This window comes from Rhinatrema bivittatum, chromosome 9 (genome assembly GCF_901001135.1).
Source record: "Rhinatrema bivittatum chromosome 9, aRhiBiv1.1, whole genome shotgun sequence".
NCBI lineage: Eukaryota > Metazoa > Chordata > Amphibia > Gymnophiona > Rhinatrematidae > Rhinatrema > Rhinatrema bivittatum.
In genome coordinates, this window is record NC_042623.1 from 98711512 (window position 1) to 98734480 (window position 22969).

The 22969-nt window shown below is 41.1% G+C and overlaps 1 protein-coding gene across 5 annotated transcripts in view; it reads left to right on the forward strand.

Moving 5' to 3' along the window:
- The window catches only part of DOCK4 (dedicator of cytokinesis 4), a 939215-nt gene that overhangs the window by 847306 nt on the left and 68940 nt on the right, over positions 1-22969 (forward strand). For 3 of the 5 annotated variants that reach the window (XM_029615608.1, XM_029615609.1, XM_029615610.1), the window contains exons 46-49: positions 21-141; positions 1131-1212; positions 1316-1425; positions 14533-14605. In XM_029615608.1, the coding sequence (XP_029471468.1) occupies positions 21-141; positions 1131-1212; positions 1316-1425; positions 14533-14605 (386 nt within the window). The remainder of the gene's footprint in view (positions 1-20; positions 142-1130; positions 1213-1315; positions 1426-14532; positions 14606-22969) is intronic. The other 2 variants (XM_029615612.1, XM_029615613.1) reach the window with 1 other exon arrangement.

Here is a 22969-nt window from a genome sequence, read left to right on the forward strand (position 1 = left end):
TTTGTTTTTTTGTGAACCAGTCCTTTAAGTTACCCAGCTGTCAACAGATATTCTTCTTCATCACTGTCTTCACAAGCCTCTGCTGAAGTCAGTAATCTCACGGGACAGTCAGAGAGCTCTGATGAAGTTTTCAACATACAGGTAACTGAGGTGCAGTCAGGCTAGGCACTCAATATGCTGAGTGTTTGTCCTCGTATCATGAAACGTGAGTCACATTGGTTTCCGCTGGATGTATTTACTGAGTGCCACCAATGTCTTTTTTATTTTATTTTTGTCGTTCTTCTAGTGCAGAGAATTACCCTATCAGCCCCTTTTGACTTAGACTTTCTTTCAAATCTTTTGTATCCCAGCAGAGATGCTACATGGGTTAAGGAAACATCTGAAATGGGCTTGCAGTTCCTTAATTCTTACTGACTTATCATAGTAACATCAACATGATTGCATTCTCACTACGTCAGGGAGGTTAAAGCTTTCCATGGAAAGGTTCATCTGAATACAATCAGCAGAATCAACTTGCAGTCCAAAATAAAAAGTCACATTGCAGTTGATGGAGAAGCTCTAGCAATAAATATGAGGCTGATATTCAAAGGGTTTGTCCGAGTAAGTTTTCTGTTTATACCGTCAAACCTCGTTTTGAATGTCCTGCCCTGCCGAGTAGATACATTTTAGCCTGGTAAAAAAGTGACTCATCTAAATTTTAATCCAATAAAAAGAGGCAGGGGGGGGGGGGGCATTTTAGGGGTGTGGCTAAAACATATCCTTTTCTAGCACTAATAGTAGCCGGGGTAAGACTGATTGAAGAAAATGCTGACCTGAAGTTACCCAAGTATGTTTACCAGGATAACGTCAGCCAGACTATCTGGGTAAAATTACATGAGTAACTTTCCCAGTCCCTGGCTTACTCAATATGTAACTGAGCCATATGTGCATTATTGTTACCGTCTTGTCAGACTTTTAAAATGTATGTGGTATTTACACCGTGTTGCTGTTTGAACTCCATTATGTAGATTTTTTTATGTTATTTTCCTGTTTTCTTGGAAACTGTTTGCTCCAGTCAAAGTATTTGCTTAAGAAAACACAGCTTCGGCAAACCTATTGACATAATAAAATATTTGTTCTATACCTTCTAGCCAAGCCCATCTACCTCAAGCCTGAGTTCCACTCATTCTGCATCACCCAATGTGACCAGTTCTGCTCCATCCAGTGCCAGAGGTTTGTGCTGAGCATTCATTTACCATGGGAATTATTTAATTGGTTTGAGCATTTTTTTTCAAACTGGAGTGCATTTCACTGATTGCATTGTTTTGTATTCCAGCATCCCCTCTGTTATCTGACAAACACAAGCAGTCCAGAGAAAACCCCTGCCTGTCCCCCAGGGATCGACCTTGCAGTGCCATCTACCCAACTCCCACTGAGTCTTCCCAGGTAGCAGCTTGCAGTCAGCCCCAACCTTCAGTATTTTCTTTCTGAAGATAAGGAGCTCATGTATTGCATTTCTCTACAAGTCAATAATAGATCTCATTTTAATAGCACACTGGCGTGGAAAATGATTTGTTTGGATATCTGTAACATGAAGAAAAGGGAGTTGGCAGCCCACTACCAGCTACTGAAGGTTATGTGCGTTCGTTCATACCAGAAAGGGAAAGTTTGTTTATGGCAACTTTTTGCTTGATGAGCAACAGCCTTTGGCACCTCATTACACCTCTGGTTTGTGACTGTGGGATGAGCCCCACCAATGGTCTTGACAACAAATACCAAAAAGAGAGCTCTGTTTCTTGCATAGAATCTCTAACTCGCTGGTTACTTTGTAGTTGGTGTGATTAAACAAAGTTGTTTTACTCTTTGTGTGGGCTGATTCTCCCTTCTTTCCCCATAAGCATTAATTTATGAGGTTATTTATGACTATCTTAGCCCAGATCAGTTTCTTTAGTATCCTCGGAGCCATATCCCGTCTTTCTGAGAACCATAGTTTTTCTGTAAGACAGCATAGTGTCAGCATTTTTTCGGCTTTTAATAGAAGCAGGCAAGATAAATAACCCTCCCTGCTTTCATTAGAAATGGCACTTTGGCACAGGATGATGTGTGGCCCAGTGCTTAGTGCATTGAACACCGAGTCAGAAGAACTACTGGGATACAAAATCAAACCCTTTCTACCACTGTCGTTTTGATTGCCCTTGGGCAAATTGCTTATCTCCCAGGGCCTCAGTCTGTCTAATTGTCTTTGGGAAATGATTAGTAACATTTTAACCCTTGTCCCCTTGACGCTATCTTACAATTTAGATCAGTGGTTCCCAACCTGGGGTTCGTGGACCCCCATGTGTCCATGACACCACCCCAAGGGGGTGGCTCTGCCAGAAGGGATGCAAGAAAGTTTAGCTGGGGAGAAAGAATGGGGCTGCTGCAACCTGTGATTAGCTGAGTTGCTGCCACAGGCCAGGAAAGTGGGGCCTATTGCTGCCTCAGACACGTCACCCCACATTGCTGTAGACTAGGAGGAGGAGCAAGTGAGAGGGGCCATCTCCACCTATTAGGAACCTCAGACCTCACTGTCATATGTCCAGTGGAGCTGGAGAAGAGAAGGGACCAATTGCAGTCCTCCAGAATCATAAATTTCACTGCTGCATTGTGAGGACGTGGAGGACGAGAGAGGCCGATTGCACACTGAAGAAAGCAGGAGAAAGAGTGATTACAGAGGTGGGAAGCATTTCTTCCTACTGCCATGTGTCCTGCCATGTGGCCTGAAAGAGAGAAGAGGAGAGCTGTACTAAAATGTGAGTAGAATGACAGAAGAAGAAAGGAGGAAATAGTTCTGGGGCTGACAGCATGAGAAGAAAGACAGAGGGAAGAAGGAATCAGACACAAATGGAGGTTAAAAATCCATGATTGATCTGGTTAAGGGGCCTGAGAGGGGACCACCAGAGGCTAAGGGAGAGAAGGAGAGGACTCGTAGGAATCATGCTGGAGAGAGAGAGAGAGCGCGGGAGGGGATAAAGGACCACCATGGTCCAGGAGGGAAGAAGGGAGAGATCAAAGAGGAAGAAGGAAGAGGCGACAGCGAGCTGTGGAATTGACATTAAACTCAAACGTTATTTAGGGAGTCACACAGAACAGACATGGAGATCTCATAAGTCATCTTCCCTTTGAATTGCAGGATATTGTTTTGCTTTCTCTGAAATCAAAGTTATTTTGTGGCTCATTTTCTGTACATGTTTGTAAGAATCATAAAAGAAAATAAAGTATAAAAAAATTGCAGACTAAAGGGGATCAATTTTCTGGGAGGGTAATCTTCAAAACTTTTTATGTGGACAAACCCCTGTAAAAAAGGTCTTTGAAAATTGCTACTGCTGCCCACCACTGAAGATAAAAGTACCCTGCACTGTACACAGCGGGCAGACCTGCGGGTAGGGGGGGGGGGCTGTGAAGGAACAGGGCTAGGTTGGGAGAGGGGAAGTACATGCAGGGATTTCATTTTGAAATGCTCATGTACACAACAAAGCAGGTGCAAAGTACACAGCTGCAAAAGTGCTGGCTTCCCCCCACCGGCCCATTGACGATTTTCTGCCAGGTCGTACCAAGTTGCCAACCTGGAACATTTTTTGAACTGGTTTCCTTTTCCCCATTGCAGCTGGAGTGGGAGGTGGAAGCCACTGTGGTATCAGCCTTCAAAGTTGTAATGTAAACCGAAGTGATAATTAATCTTTATTTATTTATTTTATTTATTGTTTTTGTTATACCGAGTTTCATGATAGGCATCACATCAACCCGGTTTACAAATAACAAGGAGTGTAAAGCATAACGTAACGTAAAAAACAATATTTTCAATAAGAACCTTGAACTTTAAATACAGTGAATCAGAAAAAGGGAGAGGGAAAGTTACAAAAAACAAGGAAAATAAACTTGGGATGGAAGGGGAGAAATTGAACAGCACAATATTTACATTTCAGCCTATTGATACATTAGAATAGCAAGTGAAAAAATAAGACTATGAAACGGTACATAGGTAATCAAATGAATAAATATGACACAGTTGTGAATGGTAATAGTATGATAAATATTCAGCAGGAATTAGTGAGAGAGGGTTTGAGGTTGGTTGATTCGTGTTTACATTCCATTATTGCATACGAGTTAGTGCTAGTGAGAGGAGGTTTTTTCAAGGCTTGGAAATGCTTTTTTTTTAATCTTGTTAATTTTTAATTTTGTTAATTCTTTTAATCTTGTTAATTTTTTTGTTAATTTTTTTGTTAATTTTTTTAATCTTGTTAATTTTTTAATCTTGTTAATTGAACCTCGGTATATAAAAGTTATAAATAAATAAATAAATTGTTAAAGCAATTTTTAAATAGCTTTGGGAATTTCCCACCCTAGGTATTCAGTTTAGTTCAGTAAGTCTTATTTAACATTAAGTTTTATACATTATTGATGATTCTGGAGTGCATTTCATTATTATTCTTTTTTTTGTTGTTTTTGTATGGCATGCAAAAATTAAAGCAGTGTGTGGTGGTCCACGAAACCTTTTGAGACTAAAAAGGGGTCTGTGTTCTATGAAAGGTTGGGTCCCCCTGGTCTAGATGCTATAAACACACCGTCAGCTAATTCAGCCCGCGTGTATCTGGAGTATTTGTAAAGTATGTTGGAATGTAGATTGATCTTACGAAGTTTTGAGGTACTGAGCAGTCTTTCTCTCACACACTCACATATCATACATGCTTATTGTGATTTGAACTTGTGTAGATAGAAAGATGGCCAGTATCCTCCCTAAACTGCATTTTCTAAGGCCCGATTCCCTAAGGCATTTCTCCCATTCTGTGTCTATGCTAACCAAATCACTTTTCCTAATTGCTTTCTTGAAGGTAACTGATGCTGTTTTTTCCCAGGTAGAGTAACATGCGAGTAATAGATCATGAAGGATTTTTTTCATTGGGTACCCACAGTCTATAATGTAACATTGCATTAATAGTGTTCTGAAATGGGAGTTTCATTTTGTTAATGATATCTTCCAAATTTACATATTCTTATGCATTAACAATAACATCATTGTTTGTTATCACTTTATTTACTCTTCTTGAAAAAAAACATGTTTTGGGACTTGGGTGAAAAAGGGACAAGTGGCTACTAGTACAGAGATTATTCCTCCCTGAGTCTATATTGATCAAGGCCTATTCATTATATCATAAGATGCAAGCACAGCTTGGTTACTTATTTTCATGGAAATTTTAAAAAATATTATTGATGATCATTTTTTCCTAGTATACTATCAAAATCTACAGTATAGATTGTTTAGCCATTATTCTAGCATAGTGGTACAGCAGGAATTAGCTGAGCTGTTATCGTTCTAGGTTGTTGGATCTAAAATAATGTGATTGAGCAAGGTAGTAAATACGATGGAGAAAGTGATTCTTTTGTCATCCCTAAATACCTGTAGTGTGTTAGATTTTTATTTTAGATTTAACTATGCACCTTTACATCCTAAGCTCAAGGTGAGTCGCATTCAGGTGCAGTAGGTATTGTAATCATATCAGAGATAACAAAACCCCTTAGAAATCAAAGGCACAAAGAACATTTTCTGCACTTTGTAAAGCCATGTTTCCACAAGATCTGCAGACTCTGTAAAATCAAATAAGGCAGCGTAAGAAGAGTCTGTTGCTGTTAAGTGCATGCTGCTGCTTTTGCAGTATGTTGAGTATCACTGCTGTATTTTCTATCAAAGTGTAATATCTGCTGAATTACAGCATGCTATTAGCACTTGTCAGCTTAACAGTGAAACTGCTCCCAAAAGCACACTTTTGCCTCATACTGTACTTAACAAACTCATTTAAATCAATCTTGCACAACAGGCATTTCCAACTTGCAGAAGGCATTGTGCTGGTTCAGGGGAAGCTTTCCGTGTTGTAGAGCCACTGCCATACCAGCTTTTTCTTACTTTTTTGTATCCCCTCTGTCATTAGCAATTGCTTTGAGTAAGGGGAAATGGAAGGGATGCTCATTGGTATGGTGGATTTCCTGGTTCATTTAATGCTGGATGGGTCAGGAACTATTACACTGGCACTAGGTATGTTTTGCAGTCCCATGGGAAATTCTCTTTCTCAATAGCAAAGAGTTACATGATTTCTTCTTTCATTTTATCTTTACCTTTTTCTGAGTTTTTTTTTCTCTGTCTTGTACTACAGCAGGGATTCTAGATTATGTTGTGACACTACAGCCAAACCTAGTTGGTCATCTTTGTATATCAAAGTTTAAATTGTAATCAGTTTTATGGTATCAAACTAGTTGAATTAGAATTTCCTATATTTTATTCAGTTCCAGCCACATATTTCCTAATAGACCAATTAAGAAAATTGCCTATATGTCAGACTTGTGCATCTGTGGATGATTTGAGGATAAAGGTAACATACCAGGTCATTTTTTAAGAGTCCTGTGGTATCAGAGTAGTGTGTCAGATGGCCAAGCCTTGGCTAAAATCAATGGTCATTCATTTGTAAATGCATATCCAGATTTGGAAGAGATGTACTGGGGGAAATATTGAAAAGTCTTGCCTAAAATGGGCTGTTTTCAAGGGAACTTCACTTTAACTGCTGACTAACTAACCTGGAAGAGGATAAAGAAAATAATAAAAATAACGTCATTGTCCCTTTCCAAACTAGGAAACAGGGGGGCAAAAGGGTGGAAAAGTCAGAAAAATAATCGGTAGCAAAACCTAAAACTAACTATACCGTTAATTAATATTTCATTTTTTGCCCAGATTAACTATTCAAATGTATTAGTGATCGCCTTTAATATTTTGTTCTGGTTTGAACTGTTTGTAGATTTAAGAGGCCAAAATTGAATGTTATATTTTGGCCTGGGCAACTTCATTATAGTAAATTCATAGATGCACACTATGGGGCGGATTTTCAGAGCCCTGCTCGCGTAAATCCGCCCAAAACCGGGCGGATTTACGCGAGCAGAGCCCTGCGCGCCGGGAAGCCTATTTTACATAGGCCTCCCGGCGCGCGCAGAGCCCCGGGACTCGCGTAAGTCCCGGGGTTTTCGGAGTGGGGCGTGTCGGGAGGCGTGTCGGGGGGCGGGGCCGGAGCGCGCGGCATTGCGGGGGCGTGTCGGCAGCGTTTTGGGGGCGGGTCCGGGGGCGTGGCTACGGCCCGGGGGCGTGGCCGCGCCCTCCGTACCCGCCCCCAGGTCGCGGCCCGGCGCGCAGGAGGCCCGCTGGCGCGCGGGGATTTACGCCTCCCTCCGGGAGCGTAAATCCCCCGACAAAGGTAGGATGGGGGTTTAGACAGGGCCGGGCGGGTGGGTTAGGTAGGGGAAGGGAGGGGAAGGTGAGGGGAGGGCAAAGGAAAGTTCCCTTCTAGGCCGCTCCGATTTCGGAGCGGCCTAGGAGGGAACGGGGGTAGGCTGCGCGGCTCGGCGCGCGCAGGCTATACGAAATCGATAGCCTTGCGCGCCGATCCAGGATTTTAGCCGATACGCGCGACTACGCGCCTTTAATATTTTGTTCTGGTTTGAACTGTTTGTAGATTTAAGAGGCCAAAATTGAATGTTATATTTTGGCCTGGGCAACTTCATTATAGTAAATTCATAGATGCACACTATGGGGCGGATTTTCAGAGCCCGCTCGCGTAAATCCGCCCAAAACCGGGCGGATTTACGCGAGCAGAGCCCTGCGCGCCGGGAAGCCTATTTTACATAGGCCTCCCGGCGCGCGCAGAGCCCCGGGACTCGCGTAAGTCCCGGGGTTTTCGGAGTGGGGCGTGTCGGGAGGCGTGTCGGGGGGCGGGGCCGGAGCGCGCGGCATTGCGGGGGCGTGTCGGCAGCGTTTTGGGGGCGGGTACGGGGGCGTGGCTACGGCCCGGGGGCGTGGCCGCGCCCTCCGTACCCGCCCCCAGGTCGCGGCCCGGCGCGCAGGAGGCCCGCTGGCGCGCGGGGATTTACGCCTCCCTCCGGAGGCGTAAATCCCCCGACAAAGGTAGGATGGGGGTTTAGACAGGGCCGGGCGGGTGGGTTAGGTAGGGGAAGGGAGGGGAAGGTGAGGGGAGGGCAAAGGAAAGTTCCCTTCTAGGCCGCTCCGATTTCGGAGCGGCCTAGGAGGGAACGGGGGTAGGCTGCGCGGCTCGGCGCGCGCAGGCTATACGAAATCGATAGCCTTGCGCGCGCCGATCCAGGATTTTAGCCGATACGCGCGACTACGCGCGTATCTACTAAAATCCAGCGTACTTTTGTTTGCGCCTGGAGCGCAAACAAAAGTAGGCTGTTCGCGCTCGTCTGAAAATCTACCCCTATATGCAGTGCAATCTGATAAGATGCTGAAGTTTACAATTCCATTAATACAGTAAAATAATAAATGACTTCAGATAAAGACCAAGGGGTAGATTTTAAAACGTGAATGTGCTTCCTGGCACGCGCACACGGGTACGCTGATTTTATAACATATGCTCGCTGGCGCACGTATATTATAAAATCCGTGTGCCGCACGCACATGTGTGCTGGATTTTATAATCCGCGCACAGGGGTGCCTAATTTTGTAAAAGTACATGCAGCGATGCAATCTGGCCTCCCTGAGTTCCCTACTCCCTCCCTCTTCCACTCTCCTCCCCGCCCCTTAAACCCTACCTTTTTATTTTTCTTTGTTTTACAACTTATTTCAGGTCCCAGGTTGAAGTAAGTTGCGGCGCGTGAGTCTTCGGGGCAGCGTTCAATGGCACTGTCCTGCCCCTCCCCGCCCCCACGACCCGCCCCTTTGAAGAGGCCCAGCAGTTGTGCGCGTACTGGGGTTTATGCACGTGGCCAGGCCTCTTTGAAAATTCGCCCAGTGCGAGCAAGGCCCGGCCACGTGCATAAACCCTGGGATTTATGAACGTAGGCCTCTGAAAATCTACCCACAAGTTTTCCAATCCAGTTTGATTTATTTATTTAAAATATTTATATGTGCTATGAGTGGTTTACAATAAAAAAAAAACCGCACAAAAACAATACAATTAACAAGATAAACATACAGAAAATAATAAAACTAACAAGACCATTGAGATCTGTCCATTTTAGGTAGAATTGTTATTATCTGTGGTAGGCCTGGATAGATTAGATTAATCAGTTGTTTTGACTGAGTGACCAGAGTTTTGAAGCAGGGGGGAGAGTACTAGGTGTAGTGTAAATTGATTTTGATAAAACCTGTGACACAGTTTTGCATTGGTGATATAAATAAACTGAGCACTCTTAAGTAAATGACTGGACCCTAAAATGAATGGTTTGAAACTAGTTAAGTGAGAGGCAACAAAGGACAGTGGTAAATGGGCTCACTTCGAAGAGAGAGGAGTATTACTAGTGGTGTGCTACAGGGCTTGGTCCTTGGTTCTTTTCAATATTTTCCTAAGCAATATTGTAGAAGGCCTATCTGGAAAGTTTTGTCTTTTTGCAGATATTACCATAATCTGCCTCCAGTATACACCCAGGAAAGTCTGATAAACACAAGGTGGTGTCTAGCAAAATTTGAAGAATGGTCTGGAGTCTGGCAGCTAAGATTTGATGCAAAAAAAATGCAATTGCATGAAAAAAAACCCAAGGAAATGGTACGGTATAGGAAATGAAATTCTTCTATGCATGAAACAATAGCAAGATCTGGGGTGATCATATCTAATGATCTCAAGGTGGCCAAATAGGTGACTAAGGCCATGGTAAAAGCAAAAAGGATGCTAGGGTGCATAGGGAGAGGAATGGTCAGCAGAAAAAAAGAAATATTGCCCTTGCATAATTTCCTAGTGAGACCTCATTTGGATTACTGTGTGCAATTCTGGAGGCCACTCCTTCAAAAGAAAATAAACCAAGTGGAGTCGGACTAAAAGGTGGCTACTAATAGACGATAAACTCAGGAGTATTCTAAGGAGACTGATGTCAGTGACAGTAAAATGTTTGAAATTATTCTATAGAACAAAATTACTGAACATATAAATAGACAACATGGATTTAGCCAAGGGAAATCTTGCCTCAGCAATCTGCTATATTTTTTTGAAGGCATGAATAAACATATGGATGAAGGTGAGCCAGTTGATATAGTGCATCTGGATTTTTGGAAAGCAATTGACAAAGTACCTCATGAGAGACTCGAAATTAAAAAGTCATGGCATGAGAAGTAATTGTGGTAGAGAACTGGTTAAAAGAGAAAAAACAGAGAGTAGGTCTAAATGGTCGATTTTCTCAATGGAGAAAGGTGAATAGTGGTGTGCCCCAGGGATTTGTACTAGGACCACTGCTTTTTAAAATATTTATGTGACCTAGAGATGGAAACAACAAGTGAGATGATCAAATTTGCTGATGGCACAAAATTATTTAAAGTTTTTAAATCACAAGGGAATTGTGAGAAATTGCAAGAGGACCTTGGGAGACTGGGCATCAAAATGGCACATGACATGAGGTTAGGGCTAAAGAGGTTAGGGCCGTTCAGCTTGGAGAAGAGACGGCTGAGGGGAGACAAAAGTCTTTAACATCATGAGAGGTCTAGAATGAGTAGATGTAAATCACTTATTTTCACTTTCGGATAATAGAAGGACTAGGGGGCACTCCATGAAGTTAGCAAGTAGCACATTTAAGACTAATCGGAGAAAATTCTTTTTCACTCAATGTAAAATTAAACTCTGGAATTTGTTACCAGAGGATGTGGTTAGTGCAGTTAGTGTAACTGGGTTTAAAAAAGGTTTGTCCATTAACTGCTACTATTCAATTTGACTTTGGGAATGGCCTCTGCTATTACTGGCATCAGTAGCATGGGCTGATCTTAATTTTTGGGTACTTGTTCTTAAGTGAAAAGTGATGCACGTAGGGAAGAGCAATCAAGTTAGATAGCTACATAATATAAGGTTTCATATTGAGAGTCACCATCCAGGAAAAAGATTTAGGCGTCATAATGGATAATATGTTGAAATTCTCTGCTTGGTGTGCAGCAGCAGCCAAGAAAACAAATAGAATGCTAGGAATTATTTGAAAAGGAATGGAAAATAGAGAATATCATAATGCCCTCTGTATTGCTCCATGGTGTGATAGCACCTTAAGCATTGTGTGCAGTTCTGGTCACCGCATCTCAAAAAAGATACAGCAGAATTAGAAAAGGTATAAAGAAGGGTGAACAAAATGGTAAATGGGATGGAACAATTCCCCTATGAGGAAAGGCTAAAGAGGTTAGGGCTCTGCAGCTTGAAGAAGAGATGGCTGAAGGGATATCTGATAGAGCTCTGTAAAATATGAGTGGAATGGAATGGGTAAACCTAAAGCATTGTTTACTCATTCAAAAAGTTCAAAGACTAGGGGACACACATTGAAGTTACTGCATAATACATTTAAGACAAAGAGAAGAAAATATTTTTTTTCAACGCCTTATTAAACTCTGGAATTCCTTACCTTAGGATGTGGTAAAAACCGTTAGTGCAGCTAGGTTTATAAAAGGTTTGCACAAGTTTCTGGAAGAAGTCCATAAACCATTATTAAGGTGGACTTGAGGAAATCAACTGCTTATCACTGGGATAAGCAGCATAAAATCTATTGACTTTTTGGGATCCTGCCAGGTACATGTGACTTGGATTGGCCACTATTGGAAACAGGATACTGGGCTTGATGGATTTGTGGTCTGATCCCGTAAAACAGTGGAATTGCCGCTTGGATAAAATAAGAAAAATAACGCATTTGGAAACTCGAATGGGCAATGAAACATTTTCTGCACTTGTTGTGTTTATTATTATTATTATTCTGATCCTGTAAGGGAAATCTTATGTTCTTAAGGAAATATTTCTTTATAGAAAGAGTGGTAGATGCATGGAACAGCCTCCCAGTAGAGGTGGTGGAGCCGAGGACAATATTTTAATTCAAAAAAGCATGGGAGAAGCACAGGTAATCTCTGAGTAAGTGATAGGGATTGTAGATCTGAGTAGTTGGTGTGGATGGGCAGACTAGATAGACCATGTGGTCTTTTTCTGTTGTCTTATTTCTATAAACATAGATTAGCATATAAATTCCCTTATGCAACCTAATTCAAACCTCTTCCTTCCCCCATCTTATCTTGATCTCTCAAGCCTTTATCCACCTCTTCCTTCCATATCTGTCCCAAGTATGCTCAAACTCTCCACTAGTGGGCCACTGCAGAACTTTTCATCTTCAACTTTGATTTGTACAAGATCAATGCTTAATCCGTCATCAAGGCCCCCTTTCATGTATTGTTACCAAGGTTCGTAAAAACTTCCACAGCCAGTAAAATTAAGGGCCATATTTAGTAAGCACTTTCCCCATAGACATAAAATAGAATAAAACCTTCAATAAATAGGCCCATAAAGCATGGCTGTTGTCCAAAAAAAATCCAGTCTTCCTATGTTCAATGAAGTTTGAGCTTTAAGCATGGTTCCTCCATGTGAGTAACCCCAGACATCTTAGAAGCCTGGTACATTTTGGGACTGTAATTGCCTCTCCATGCAGGTTACCTCAGTGCCTTATTGCAGCCTAATGCGGACTGCTGTTTTAAGTTGAAAACAGACTGGCTTATATTTTACAATACTTAAAAAAGCTGAGCCAGCAAATCTAGGGGATAATTTTCAAATTGCCTGCATAGGTCAAAGTCTTCAGGTACTTTTTACCTGCAGATGTTAGCCAGAATTTTCAAAGCGAATTTATACACTTAAATCAGCGTTGAAAATTTACGGGTGTGCACAGAACTCCCCTTACCCCCACCCCCCAACCAGTGACATAATATGCACATGTTCAGAAATCAAAAGTATGCATATAAATCCCAACTCTGGCCCCCAGACTTCCTGTTTGGTATGTGGGAAATCACATCCCGCATATACTTTTACACATATACCCAGCAGGTCAATTCTCAAAGAGGCACTTGCACACGTAAAACTGGATTTAATGAGTCCAATTTTATAACATAGTGCTTAGGGCTCGCTGACGTCCATGTATTACAGAGTAAATGCAGACTTCAGCCATAATTTTCAACATGGATTTGTACGTGTAAGTCTGCTTTAAAAATTAGCAGGTACACACAAACCCTTGCCCAGTATACACGCGCACATTTACGCCTGCATGGGAGCAGATTAAAATGTTCACGTGGACATTTACACGCATATTTTTTATTGTAGAAAGTACACACATCAATGGTTTCCCCACCCTAACTCCACCACAGGGAACACCTCGTTCAAGTATATGTGAAATTGCTTTGGTGTTTATTTTTACCCATAAACATCTGGTGAAATTTTTTAAAGGCCTACATATGCCTTCAAAACCTGGCTCTTTACAAAAGCCTTCACTTAAAGTTTTCGCTCAGAGCCATATCCCAGAACTAGACTCATTCACGCATTTCATAATCACGTTAACCAGATGTCTGATGCCGCAACTCTTAATTGTATTTCTTGGTCTCATATTCCCAATCGTTAAATTTACAGCATGCTACACCAATACCTTTTAAGTCAGATGTAACCTCAGCTTTGAAGTCTACAAACCTTGAAGATGTAACCGTTAGTTCTTGTAGATTTAAACATTATTCTGAAGATGTAAACTTAGATTTTGAAGACTATAATCTGTAAGCATTTGTATTTATTGTAAGAATTTGTATTTATTATTTAGCTATTTACATTGATCTGTTACCACTTGGTCCTGTTCTCTCCTTTACCTCAAGTTCTAAGTTCCTACAAAGTTAGCCTTGTTATTTTATACCCACTTGTTTGATGTAATTTTCCAATATTGGTTCTGTGTAAACCGAAGTGGTATGTACTAGTACATGAACTCCGGTATATAAAAGCCTTTAAATAAAATAAATAAATAAATATGCATATAAAATGGACTTCTACCCGCATATATGACGTTGAAAATTCTCTCGTATGTATACTAAGTGCTTTTGAAAATTACCTCCCTAATGAACATGTTACTGGTTATGGATTTTAAACATTTTTAATAGAATTTGTTATAAAAAATGTAACATTCTCTTCAGCAGGAATACTGTGTGTATGTGTGTGTGGTCGCACACACAGGCCTAGAAAGGATGGATCTCAGATCTAGTCAAGTTCGTTGAGGTGTACGATGCTTGAACCATGCGGTTCAACATCGGAAAGGCTGTGGAAACAAATAATTCTGTGTAACTGTGTGTTAAGATTTTTTTTTCTGTGTCTGTTATGTTGTCATGTTGTGTTAACACTCAAATTTCAAGAATTTGAGTGTAAATGTTTACTGTGCACAGGTTTCCAGGGTAAGGGAATATTGCTCTTATTAAATGTAGATTGCAGCTGCTTTTAAACTGGGTCTGTAGACTTTCCTAATTTCTTCCAGTTCCTAAACTGTTAGGAAAAAAATAATCACCTTTTTTTTTTGTATATTTGTCCTTTAATGATTCTGCTGAGCCTTTCCCTTTCCATGAAATCTTTTTTCTTCTCTTAATAATTTGCCATAACAAAGACCAAGACATGTCACTGATTTTGCTTAAATGAGCACACTGTATTGAGCTGTGTCTGCTGCAAAGTTACTAAAGTGCTAGCATGTTAACCTCTAAATTGAACTATTCTAAATTTACAGAGGATGATGTTTAATCAAATTGGAGATACTTCCTTGCCTCGAAGTGACCCCAATCTGTCTGCTCCTGAGAAAGGTAGGTACTAATTGTATGAGCCAAGAGGCATTGAGAATTAACAAAGCATTTCTTTTGCCTCCAGGTTTAAAGCTACTTGAAAATTTCCCGATGCCATTTACTTTGCTTTTTATAGCTAGCACACGTGGGAGCCAGAGCACTTTATGAAAGGAATACACAGGCTGGGGTAAACTTTCAAAGCAATGTGTGGGAAGAATGCAACAAACATGTTCATTTATCAGAATAGCAGGCTCCTCAATGGGATTTGCCGTATGCTATGTTGGAAATTTAGCTGGTGCCAGGTTGAAGTGGCTTTCCAGCATATACTGTAGACTCCTGATTTCCTTTCCAGTTATAAAAAAATAAAAAATTCGACCATGCAGCATTTCTCTTTTGAGTATAACTTCAAGGATGTGGTCACCAGATTCGCACAACCAGATACATTTTGATTAACAAATTAATGTAAAAAATAGATTTAATGGTATCTCTCCTGAACTAATACTTAAATAATCCCCCAAATATATTTGAAAACATTTCATTAACTTTCTTGACTAATAATGTTATTTTCTTTTGTATCGAAGAGCTAATAAAAAAAAAGTGAGGGGGAAATCAAGCCATTTCTGAGGGTAAAATGTTGGGCTTTTTGATCATTGCCACCTCTTTAGGCTGGTAAAAGTGCCCGCTTATGTCAGCAGCGGTAGTACTTTTAGCTGAGTATCCTTGGAGGCATTACTGGAGAGGGATTAGGCCAGGGGAGGCATTTATGTGGGTAGCTTTTTTCTAAAAGGACCCACACAAAAAGCAGGTGCAATTTCTGAGGGTACTTTTTGGAGAGCAATAAGGGAAGCAGAGTTTTGCTTTGATTATTTTGGCAAACTCTCGGGCTGATACAGTACAGTGCGCTCTGACGGAGCACACTGTTAACCCTCGATTGGACACATGTTTTTGACACGCTAGCGTTACCTCTTATTCAGTAAGGGGTCGAAAACGCGCGTCCAACCCCCATGAACCTAATAGCGCCCGCAGCATGCAAATGCATGTCGATGGCCCTATTAGGTATTCCCGCGCGATTCAGAAAGGAAAATGTGCACCCAAGCCGCACATTTTACTTTCAGAAATTAGCGCCTACCCAAAGGTAGGCGCTAATTACTTCGGGCACCGGGAAAGTGCACAGAAAAGCAGTAAAAACTGCTTTTCTGTGCACCCTCCGACTTAATATCATGGCGATATTAAGTCGGAGGTCCCGAAAGTTACCAAAAGTTAAAAAAAAGAAAAATTTGAAGTCAGCCTGCAGCTCGCGGGTCGAAAACCGGACGCTCAATTTTGCCGGCGTCCAGTTTCCAAACCCGTGGCTGTCAGCGGGCTCGAGAACCGACACCGGCAAAATTGAGCGTTGGCTGTCAAACCCGCTGACAGCTGCCGCTCTGGTCCAAAAAGAGGCGCTAGGGACGTGCTAGTGTCCCTAGCACCTTCTTTTACCTATTTTTACCGCCGGGCCTAATTTGCATACTGAATCGCACGCAAAGGAGAGTGGCCTGTGCGCGCGCCGGGAGAGTAGGCGTTTGCCCGCTCTCCCACGGACTTTACTGTATAGGCCCATCTGTGGGTAAAACCTACCCTCGGGGTTTGCTTAGACTGCAAGTAGTTTGATTATCTAGCCTTTAACCTATAAAAGGATTTTCAGAGTACTAAGAAGATTTACTCACTAACAGTGCTGCGGAAGCAAAAATAAGTGCACACAGTTAGGTGCCAAACTTTTATTGCAAAAAAGAGTGATTATATCTCTCATGTAACATATTTCAAATCTAAATTAATGTATCAAGAGGATGAGAGTTATACGCACCTATACAAGAAAAAAAAGATTAAAGTCATCCATACTCTCCATGGTCCGCTTCCAGGATACTGGCATGTCCCAGTGCTGGTTTCAGAATGGTAGCACCACAAAGTTTCTGTTTTTATTATTGTTTGAAGCATGACTCTTCTCTACTCTTAGCCTGGGCAAAAATATAACTACCAGGTATCTATCTCAGGGTTTGATTTGCTCATAGCATGACAGGAATGAACCATACTCATAACTCATGATATGTTATCAATATTGTATTTATTTATACATTGTCTAATCCACATGCATCCACAATTTGTGGAGTAGTACATAATAAGCATCCATATCAAGAATAAAACAAAACACTCGCCAGCATAACAGGCATGCTATCCACCAGGTTGAGGATGTTATTATATATCATACTGGACTTCTAATACTGTGACCCCCTCAGACTACTAAAAGATAAAGCAATGCAGGTCTTGACTAACAACCTGAAAAACACTAACATTAAGCCATTCATCACAAAAAGCATGATATCTCAGTGCTGTATCACATGCCTATTTCAAATCTACTGCCAGTGTGCTTCCTAATACTTGCATTGTGCCAAAATAATTCATTGACTGTAATATGTACAGGAAACGCATCAACGTGACTTTGACAGTGCTTTTTAATCAAGCCAGTGGCACCCAATTATAGTAGGGACTATTTCTATATCTTTCTGCCACGCTGCCACTTTTTCTGGTCTTTGATTGCGTCTCTTGTACAAAGTACAGAATAATTACTTGGTACTGACACTTCTAATAGTGATGCTGCTCTTCTGTTTTTACTTCTTAATCACAATGTTTAGTTTTCTGGCATTGAACTTTTTTTTTTATCAGTTGGTATAGGAATATCCCAGGTGTTCACAATTTTTTCATTCTGTGCAGTTCTGTCAAGGTAGTGATCCCAGTATTTTTCTAATGCAATGGTATAGGTGTTTACATATTTTACAATGGATGAGTTGTGCTATCTCATTGTGCCTTTCTGTATATAATCCCTCTGACAAAAGAATGTCACAGCCAGTAACAAGATATGTAACCGTTTCCAGAACTGGGCTATAGAATCTGCATTTGTCTTTTCTCCCATTTTTTTTCTCTGCTGTAAATCATTTTTCCGTAGTCCACTATCCTGTGCTGCAAATATCACTTTCATTATTATTTATTTCAAGTCTGTTATATAGATTTTCAGCAAAGATGCAGCAGATTTAACAAGTACAGTGTGAAGCCCACAGTGGTGGATTACTCTGCTCACCACCATGTGCTTCTTGCAGTCAGAATACATTACAATTAACTTTTTTGCCAACAGTCAACTTAAGAAGAAAACAAAATACCAAACCCCGCTGTATCCTCCTTCTCTTCTACATCCCCTCTAGTTTTCACTACTCCTTAGTCCTTCCTGTGTCGTTTTAATCTATGTGTGGTTATATAAGTAACTTTTGGTATTTCCTACTACATTTGTACATTTGCTGCTTGTTTTTCCTTGTCTGCTGGTCCAAATCTTAGTTTTTTTCTTGTTTTCCAAAATTCTAGTTCTTTCCCCATTTGTGCTAGTGGATTCTCATGCAGTCCTTCTATCCGTAGAAATGCTTGGTCAGGTTCAAGGGTAGAGACTGTGATCGTTTAGTTCTATACTTCAGCACTTTTAAGTATTGGAGCCTCGCGATGCTATAAGTATGCTTGGAGGCCTATATTAGTAGTTCTATATGTGCAGTCTAATTCTATGAGGCCCATATCACCTTCTGCTCTTGGAATGTATAGTCTTGGCATTCACTGGTACTTATAGATTAGCTGGTGGACATGGAGGGCATTTTTGTTCAGGCTGTGTCATCCTTTGCTGCTGAATATCCCATTAAAAATTGCTACTTAGCCGGATAACTTATATCTGGCTAACCCCTAGAATCATCAAAATGCTATAATTTCACATGAGAACACCCGCGATAAGAAAAAGGGGCGTGTTTATGATAATTTTAGAATTAGTAGAATATCGCGGGGTGCGTTAGTTTTCACACGCTGCGAAACTTACATTTCACTATTTGTGAATTGCCCAGGCTGTGAGAGTGTGAGAGAGTGAGAGAGCGACCTTCACAGTATTCAACTATTTATAATCACTGTAGGGAGGGCCAGCTAATAACTCGAGGTGAGGGTTTGGGGGCCAGTTTGACATACAGAGATGGACTCTATAACAGGGTACTATCATGCTAGGGCAAGAGAACATTGTAGAAATCTCATCTTTGGAAGACTTTCTTCACTCCAAATGACATCAAATCTTCACTGAGGTGTGTACTGTGCTATTCGTAAGTCAAACTCTGCACGTCAAACTGGCCCCAAAACCCTGAATCACCACCAAAATCTCACCTTGAGTTATTAGCTGACCCTTCTATAGTGATATAAATAGTTGAAAACTGTGAAGGTAGCTCTCTCGCTCGCTCACTCTCTCTCTCCCTCTCCCTACACTCCTCTCCCCTCCCCAAGCCCAGAAATGGCTGAAATGCAATTTGCAATCTTTATCGCAAATTGCATTATGTCCTTTTCAGGCATATCACACAGCTTAACGCCAGTAAAAAAAACGTATTTATTTATTCAATTAATAACTTTTATATGCTGTAATTCTGGAACCATCACAACGTTATGCGTTATGCTATCACATGGTGCAATATTGCCCCTCATTTTCATTAATCCCGCGCAAACCCCTCCCCAGTCTCGCCCCTATGAAAAATTTGCATTCATGTAATGCGATACCATTAATATTGCATGCGTTACGGCGTTATCGCAGGCATTAATTCCATAACGCATTTTGATCCATGATCCTGTTAGTTAGACCCAGTTAAGTTAACCGGAGAAATAGAGCCATCCCAATCCGCCCACTAGATATCCAGCTATCTGCTTATCCAGATAAGTGGCTTATCTGGCTAAGCAGCAGCCGCTGATCGTACCCAGGTATTCAGCAACCACCACTAAGCAAGATAAGTTGCTACTTATCTGCTAATTAGCTCTGAATATATTCCTAAAAGTTATGCTAAATGATAATCACAGGAGCAGTAAAGCTTCAGATCATCTACATATAATAGATGTTGTTTGTAGATCATGTGTCTCCAGAATTAAGTCTATATCTATCGTCCAAGGAGTTCGTAAGAGTTACTCAGCGGATTCAATGCCAGACAAAACAAAATTAACAGGGAATCTCCCTGAAATATTGCTTGCTGGTTCTTGATGTTGGGCATGACAAATTGTCCATCTTCATATTTCATATGGAGCATAGTGTTTCTGTAAAGAAGATATTATTGTTTCTCTTTTGTTCACTTTCTTGATGAATTTGTTTTAAATATTGTTTTTACAATTATGTAGGTTAAGCTTTGTAAGCCGTCCAGAACCAAGGATGGTGCTGCAGAGAAATATTTTAAATACATAAATAAATACCTGTTTTCATGGTGAAGTTGATGTACTCAGTCAATCCAGGTCTTAATTCGTACATTTCGAGGCAAGTTATTATCCAAGAATAGAGAATGCTATCAAACGCTTTTTTATAGTCAGTCCATACTATAGTGAGTCTGCACGTTTTCTGTCATGATGGTTTTATTCAGCATTAATTAATGTTTGGTTTCATATCCTCTTCTTTTACTGTACTGCTATCGTTATGCTATTATTAGTATCTATATCAGGCATCCCTAAACTATGGCCTGTCGGTCACATCTGGCCTGCAGAGCAATTTTTTTCCAGCCCCTCAAACACCTGCCCAATGCCGAATCAGCTTGTGGAGTAAAGTTTACTTTTTTTTTTTTTAATACATACATGGCGGTGGGATAAGGATGTTAGTGCTGGCAGGGTCCCCAATCCTCACCAGCAAAAGAGAAGCTTGCATTGCTGGCAGGGTCCCCCACCCCCTGCCAGTAAAAGAGAAGCCTTGTACGATGTGAGAGAGGCAGGTGTGAGTGAGGGGAAGGAAGGAAGGAGGGGGAGAGTGATAGAAGGAAAGAGGAGGAGAGAAGCGAGGGAGGAAATGTGAATGAGGAGGACAAGGGAGAGTGAAAGAGGAGTGCGTGAGGAGGGAAAAGGAGTGAGAAGGGGGAGGTGGGGAGTGAGGGGAAAAGAGAGAGGGCGAGAAATGGAGAGGGAAAAAGAACATGACTGGGAGGTACAAATAGGTGAGAGTGTACCACATATACATGACCCTGCCATTCAACCACCCCCACTTTCCCAGGGGGACATATGCTGAAGAAAGAGGAGGCAAGTAGTAGGTTTCCCAGGAGTGTGAAAGGGTTGCCAACTTCCTAGAAATATTTTTACTGACATCCTATCTGCAGGAAACTAATTCAACAACATTTTAAATCCCCAAAAGAGCCAGATTCCAAGGGAGAACCTGCCACCACCACCCCACCAATCAAAACTCTGATGGCGATGCCCCCAGTACTCTTGGTGATTAGAAATGTTTAAAAGGTTTGGGTACCCCTGGTCTATATGATCATATATTCTGCATGTAAAATATCTGCATTTATTCCACTGAACAACTGTTGATAGGCAAGTTATTGGTTGGTAGCTTTTAGGGACATTGCTTGGGTCTCCCTTTTATAGAAGATGTGTTCATCCTGTTAACAAGCATGGTTTATTTATGTATTTATTTTAAAAGATTTATAAACCCACACTTTTCACAGTTCAAGGTTGAGGTACATTAAAAAATAGAAACATCAATACGAACACACACACCTCAAATCACTGTCAAAAATTAACTTTAGTTTCTACTCTGAGCTAGTAACTCATCGGATCTGTACTTATTGAGACTGCTCAAATGCCTTCCTAAAGAGAGAGGTTTTAAGCTGCTGCTTAAAAGTCTGAATATAAACCATGGTGTAAAAACTATCTGTAAGGGAATTCCAGAGCATGGGTCCCACAGCAAAAAAATTCTCTCATGGAACTTGTTATACACTCATTCCAGTAGACGCAGTATCTTCTGTAGTAGCTACAGGATATCAGAACATCAAGCCAGGTTGAGAGAACATTGTACAAATCTCATCTTTGTGTGAATTTCCTCACTCCGAAGGTCATCAAATCTTCACAAGAGTGTACTGTTCTGTTCGTACATCTCACTCTGAATATCAAAGTGGCCCCTAACCCATACACTACTACCTAAACCTCACCTCGAGTTCCTAGGTGGGCCTCATATAGAAGTATAAATACCTAAGTACTATAAGGGCTTTATAGCTAGTCTCTCTCTCTCTCTCTCTCTCTCTCAACCTCTCTCTCTCAACAGCTTAAAATACTGAAAGTGCTATTTGCGAAAACATCACAAAGTGCGATAAAGCCATATCGCACACCTTAACGCAAATGAAAAAGGTGTAGTTATTTCATGTGTTAAAACTATGTGATATGGCTTGGCCAGAAATCCCACCCCAAACTCCTTCCCCTCTTCCAAATTAGCATTGCACCATGCGTTATGGTGCTTTTCGCATGTGAAAAGCCCATAACACGGCTTGGAAAATAACCCCATCAGTTGGGGAGGCATCTCAAATTGCTAAATGTGATCTCTGTTTTATGTAAACTCAATACCAATAATACCAGCTTATTAAACTATATCCATCTCTCAATCTCTGATATACAATATGGATGTGCATTTGTTTAAAACACATGGCCTATCTGCAACAAATATATTATATTCGTTTGATTTGTTTACCCCCGAAAACGTATGAGCAGTCCACAAATGAAACATATGTCATTCGTTTCATTTGTTTGTTTCCCCATTGAAAAACATTGGCTGCATTTAAACAATAGATTCTGAGGCTGGGCAGGTCATGTGGGAGTTTCCATAACAATCAGCCCTCATGCCTATGACTCATGTGTGATGCTAGAGGATAACCGGGATTTGTTGTCAGTGAAACCAGACTGACCAAGCAATGGAACATAACATTTAGTGAATCACTAAACTTTCCATCCCTTGTATTGCAATCCCTGACTGTTTCAGCTTGCAGTTGAATTCTATATCTCACTCGTGGAGGATACATCCTGCTTTGCTGTTGTCTTAGAATTGTAGTACTACAGTCTTCTGTATCAATAATGCTTTGGTTCAAGATTAGAAACATTCCATCTGTTCTAATCCTGTTAGCTGTTAACTGCTGTCCCAGTGTGTTAATTTGCACAGGTTTATATATATATTTTTTTTTTTACATCTCACTGCTGTCATTGCTACTGACTTAGAGAAAGGTTCGTGTTCTCCAGCATTCCCTTCCCTTTAGGGGGAAGTCAGTCCAGGCTGCCTGGCCGGCATTGGATATTTTTGCAGTGATTTATTAAATTTTAAACCTGTTGCTACCAGTGTAGTACCAGCACTGTAGCTGAACTCTGCCACTTAGGGTTGCCAACTTTTCCATAGACCAGGATTGGACACTTTAGGACCGGGGGTGGGGTGGCAGAATGGTATTCCCTCATTTGCATAAATCTTAGATACTGCCAGTGAACTGCCTAAACAGTGTTTCTATATATCTGCAGAACCACTGGGAGCTGAAGGCTGTGCTGTGCACCACCTCCTCTCTCTAT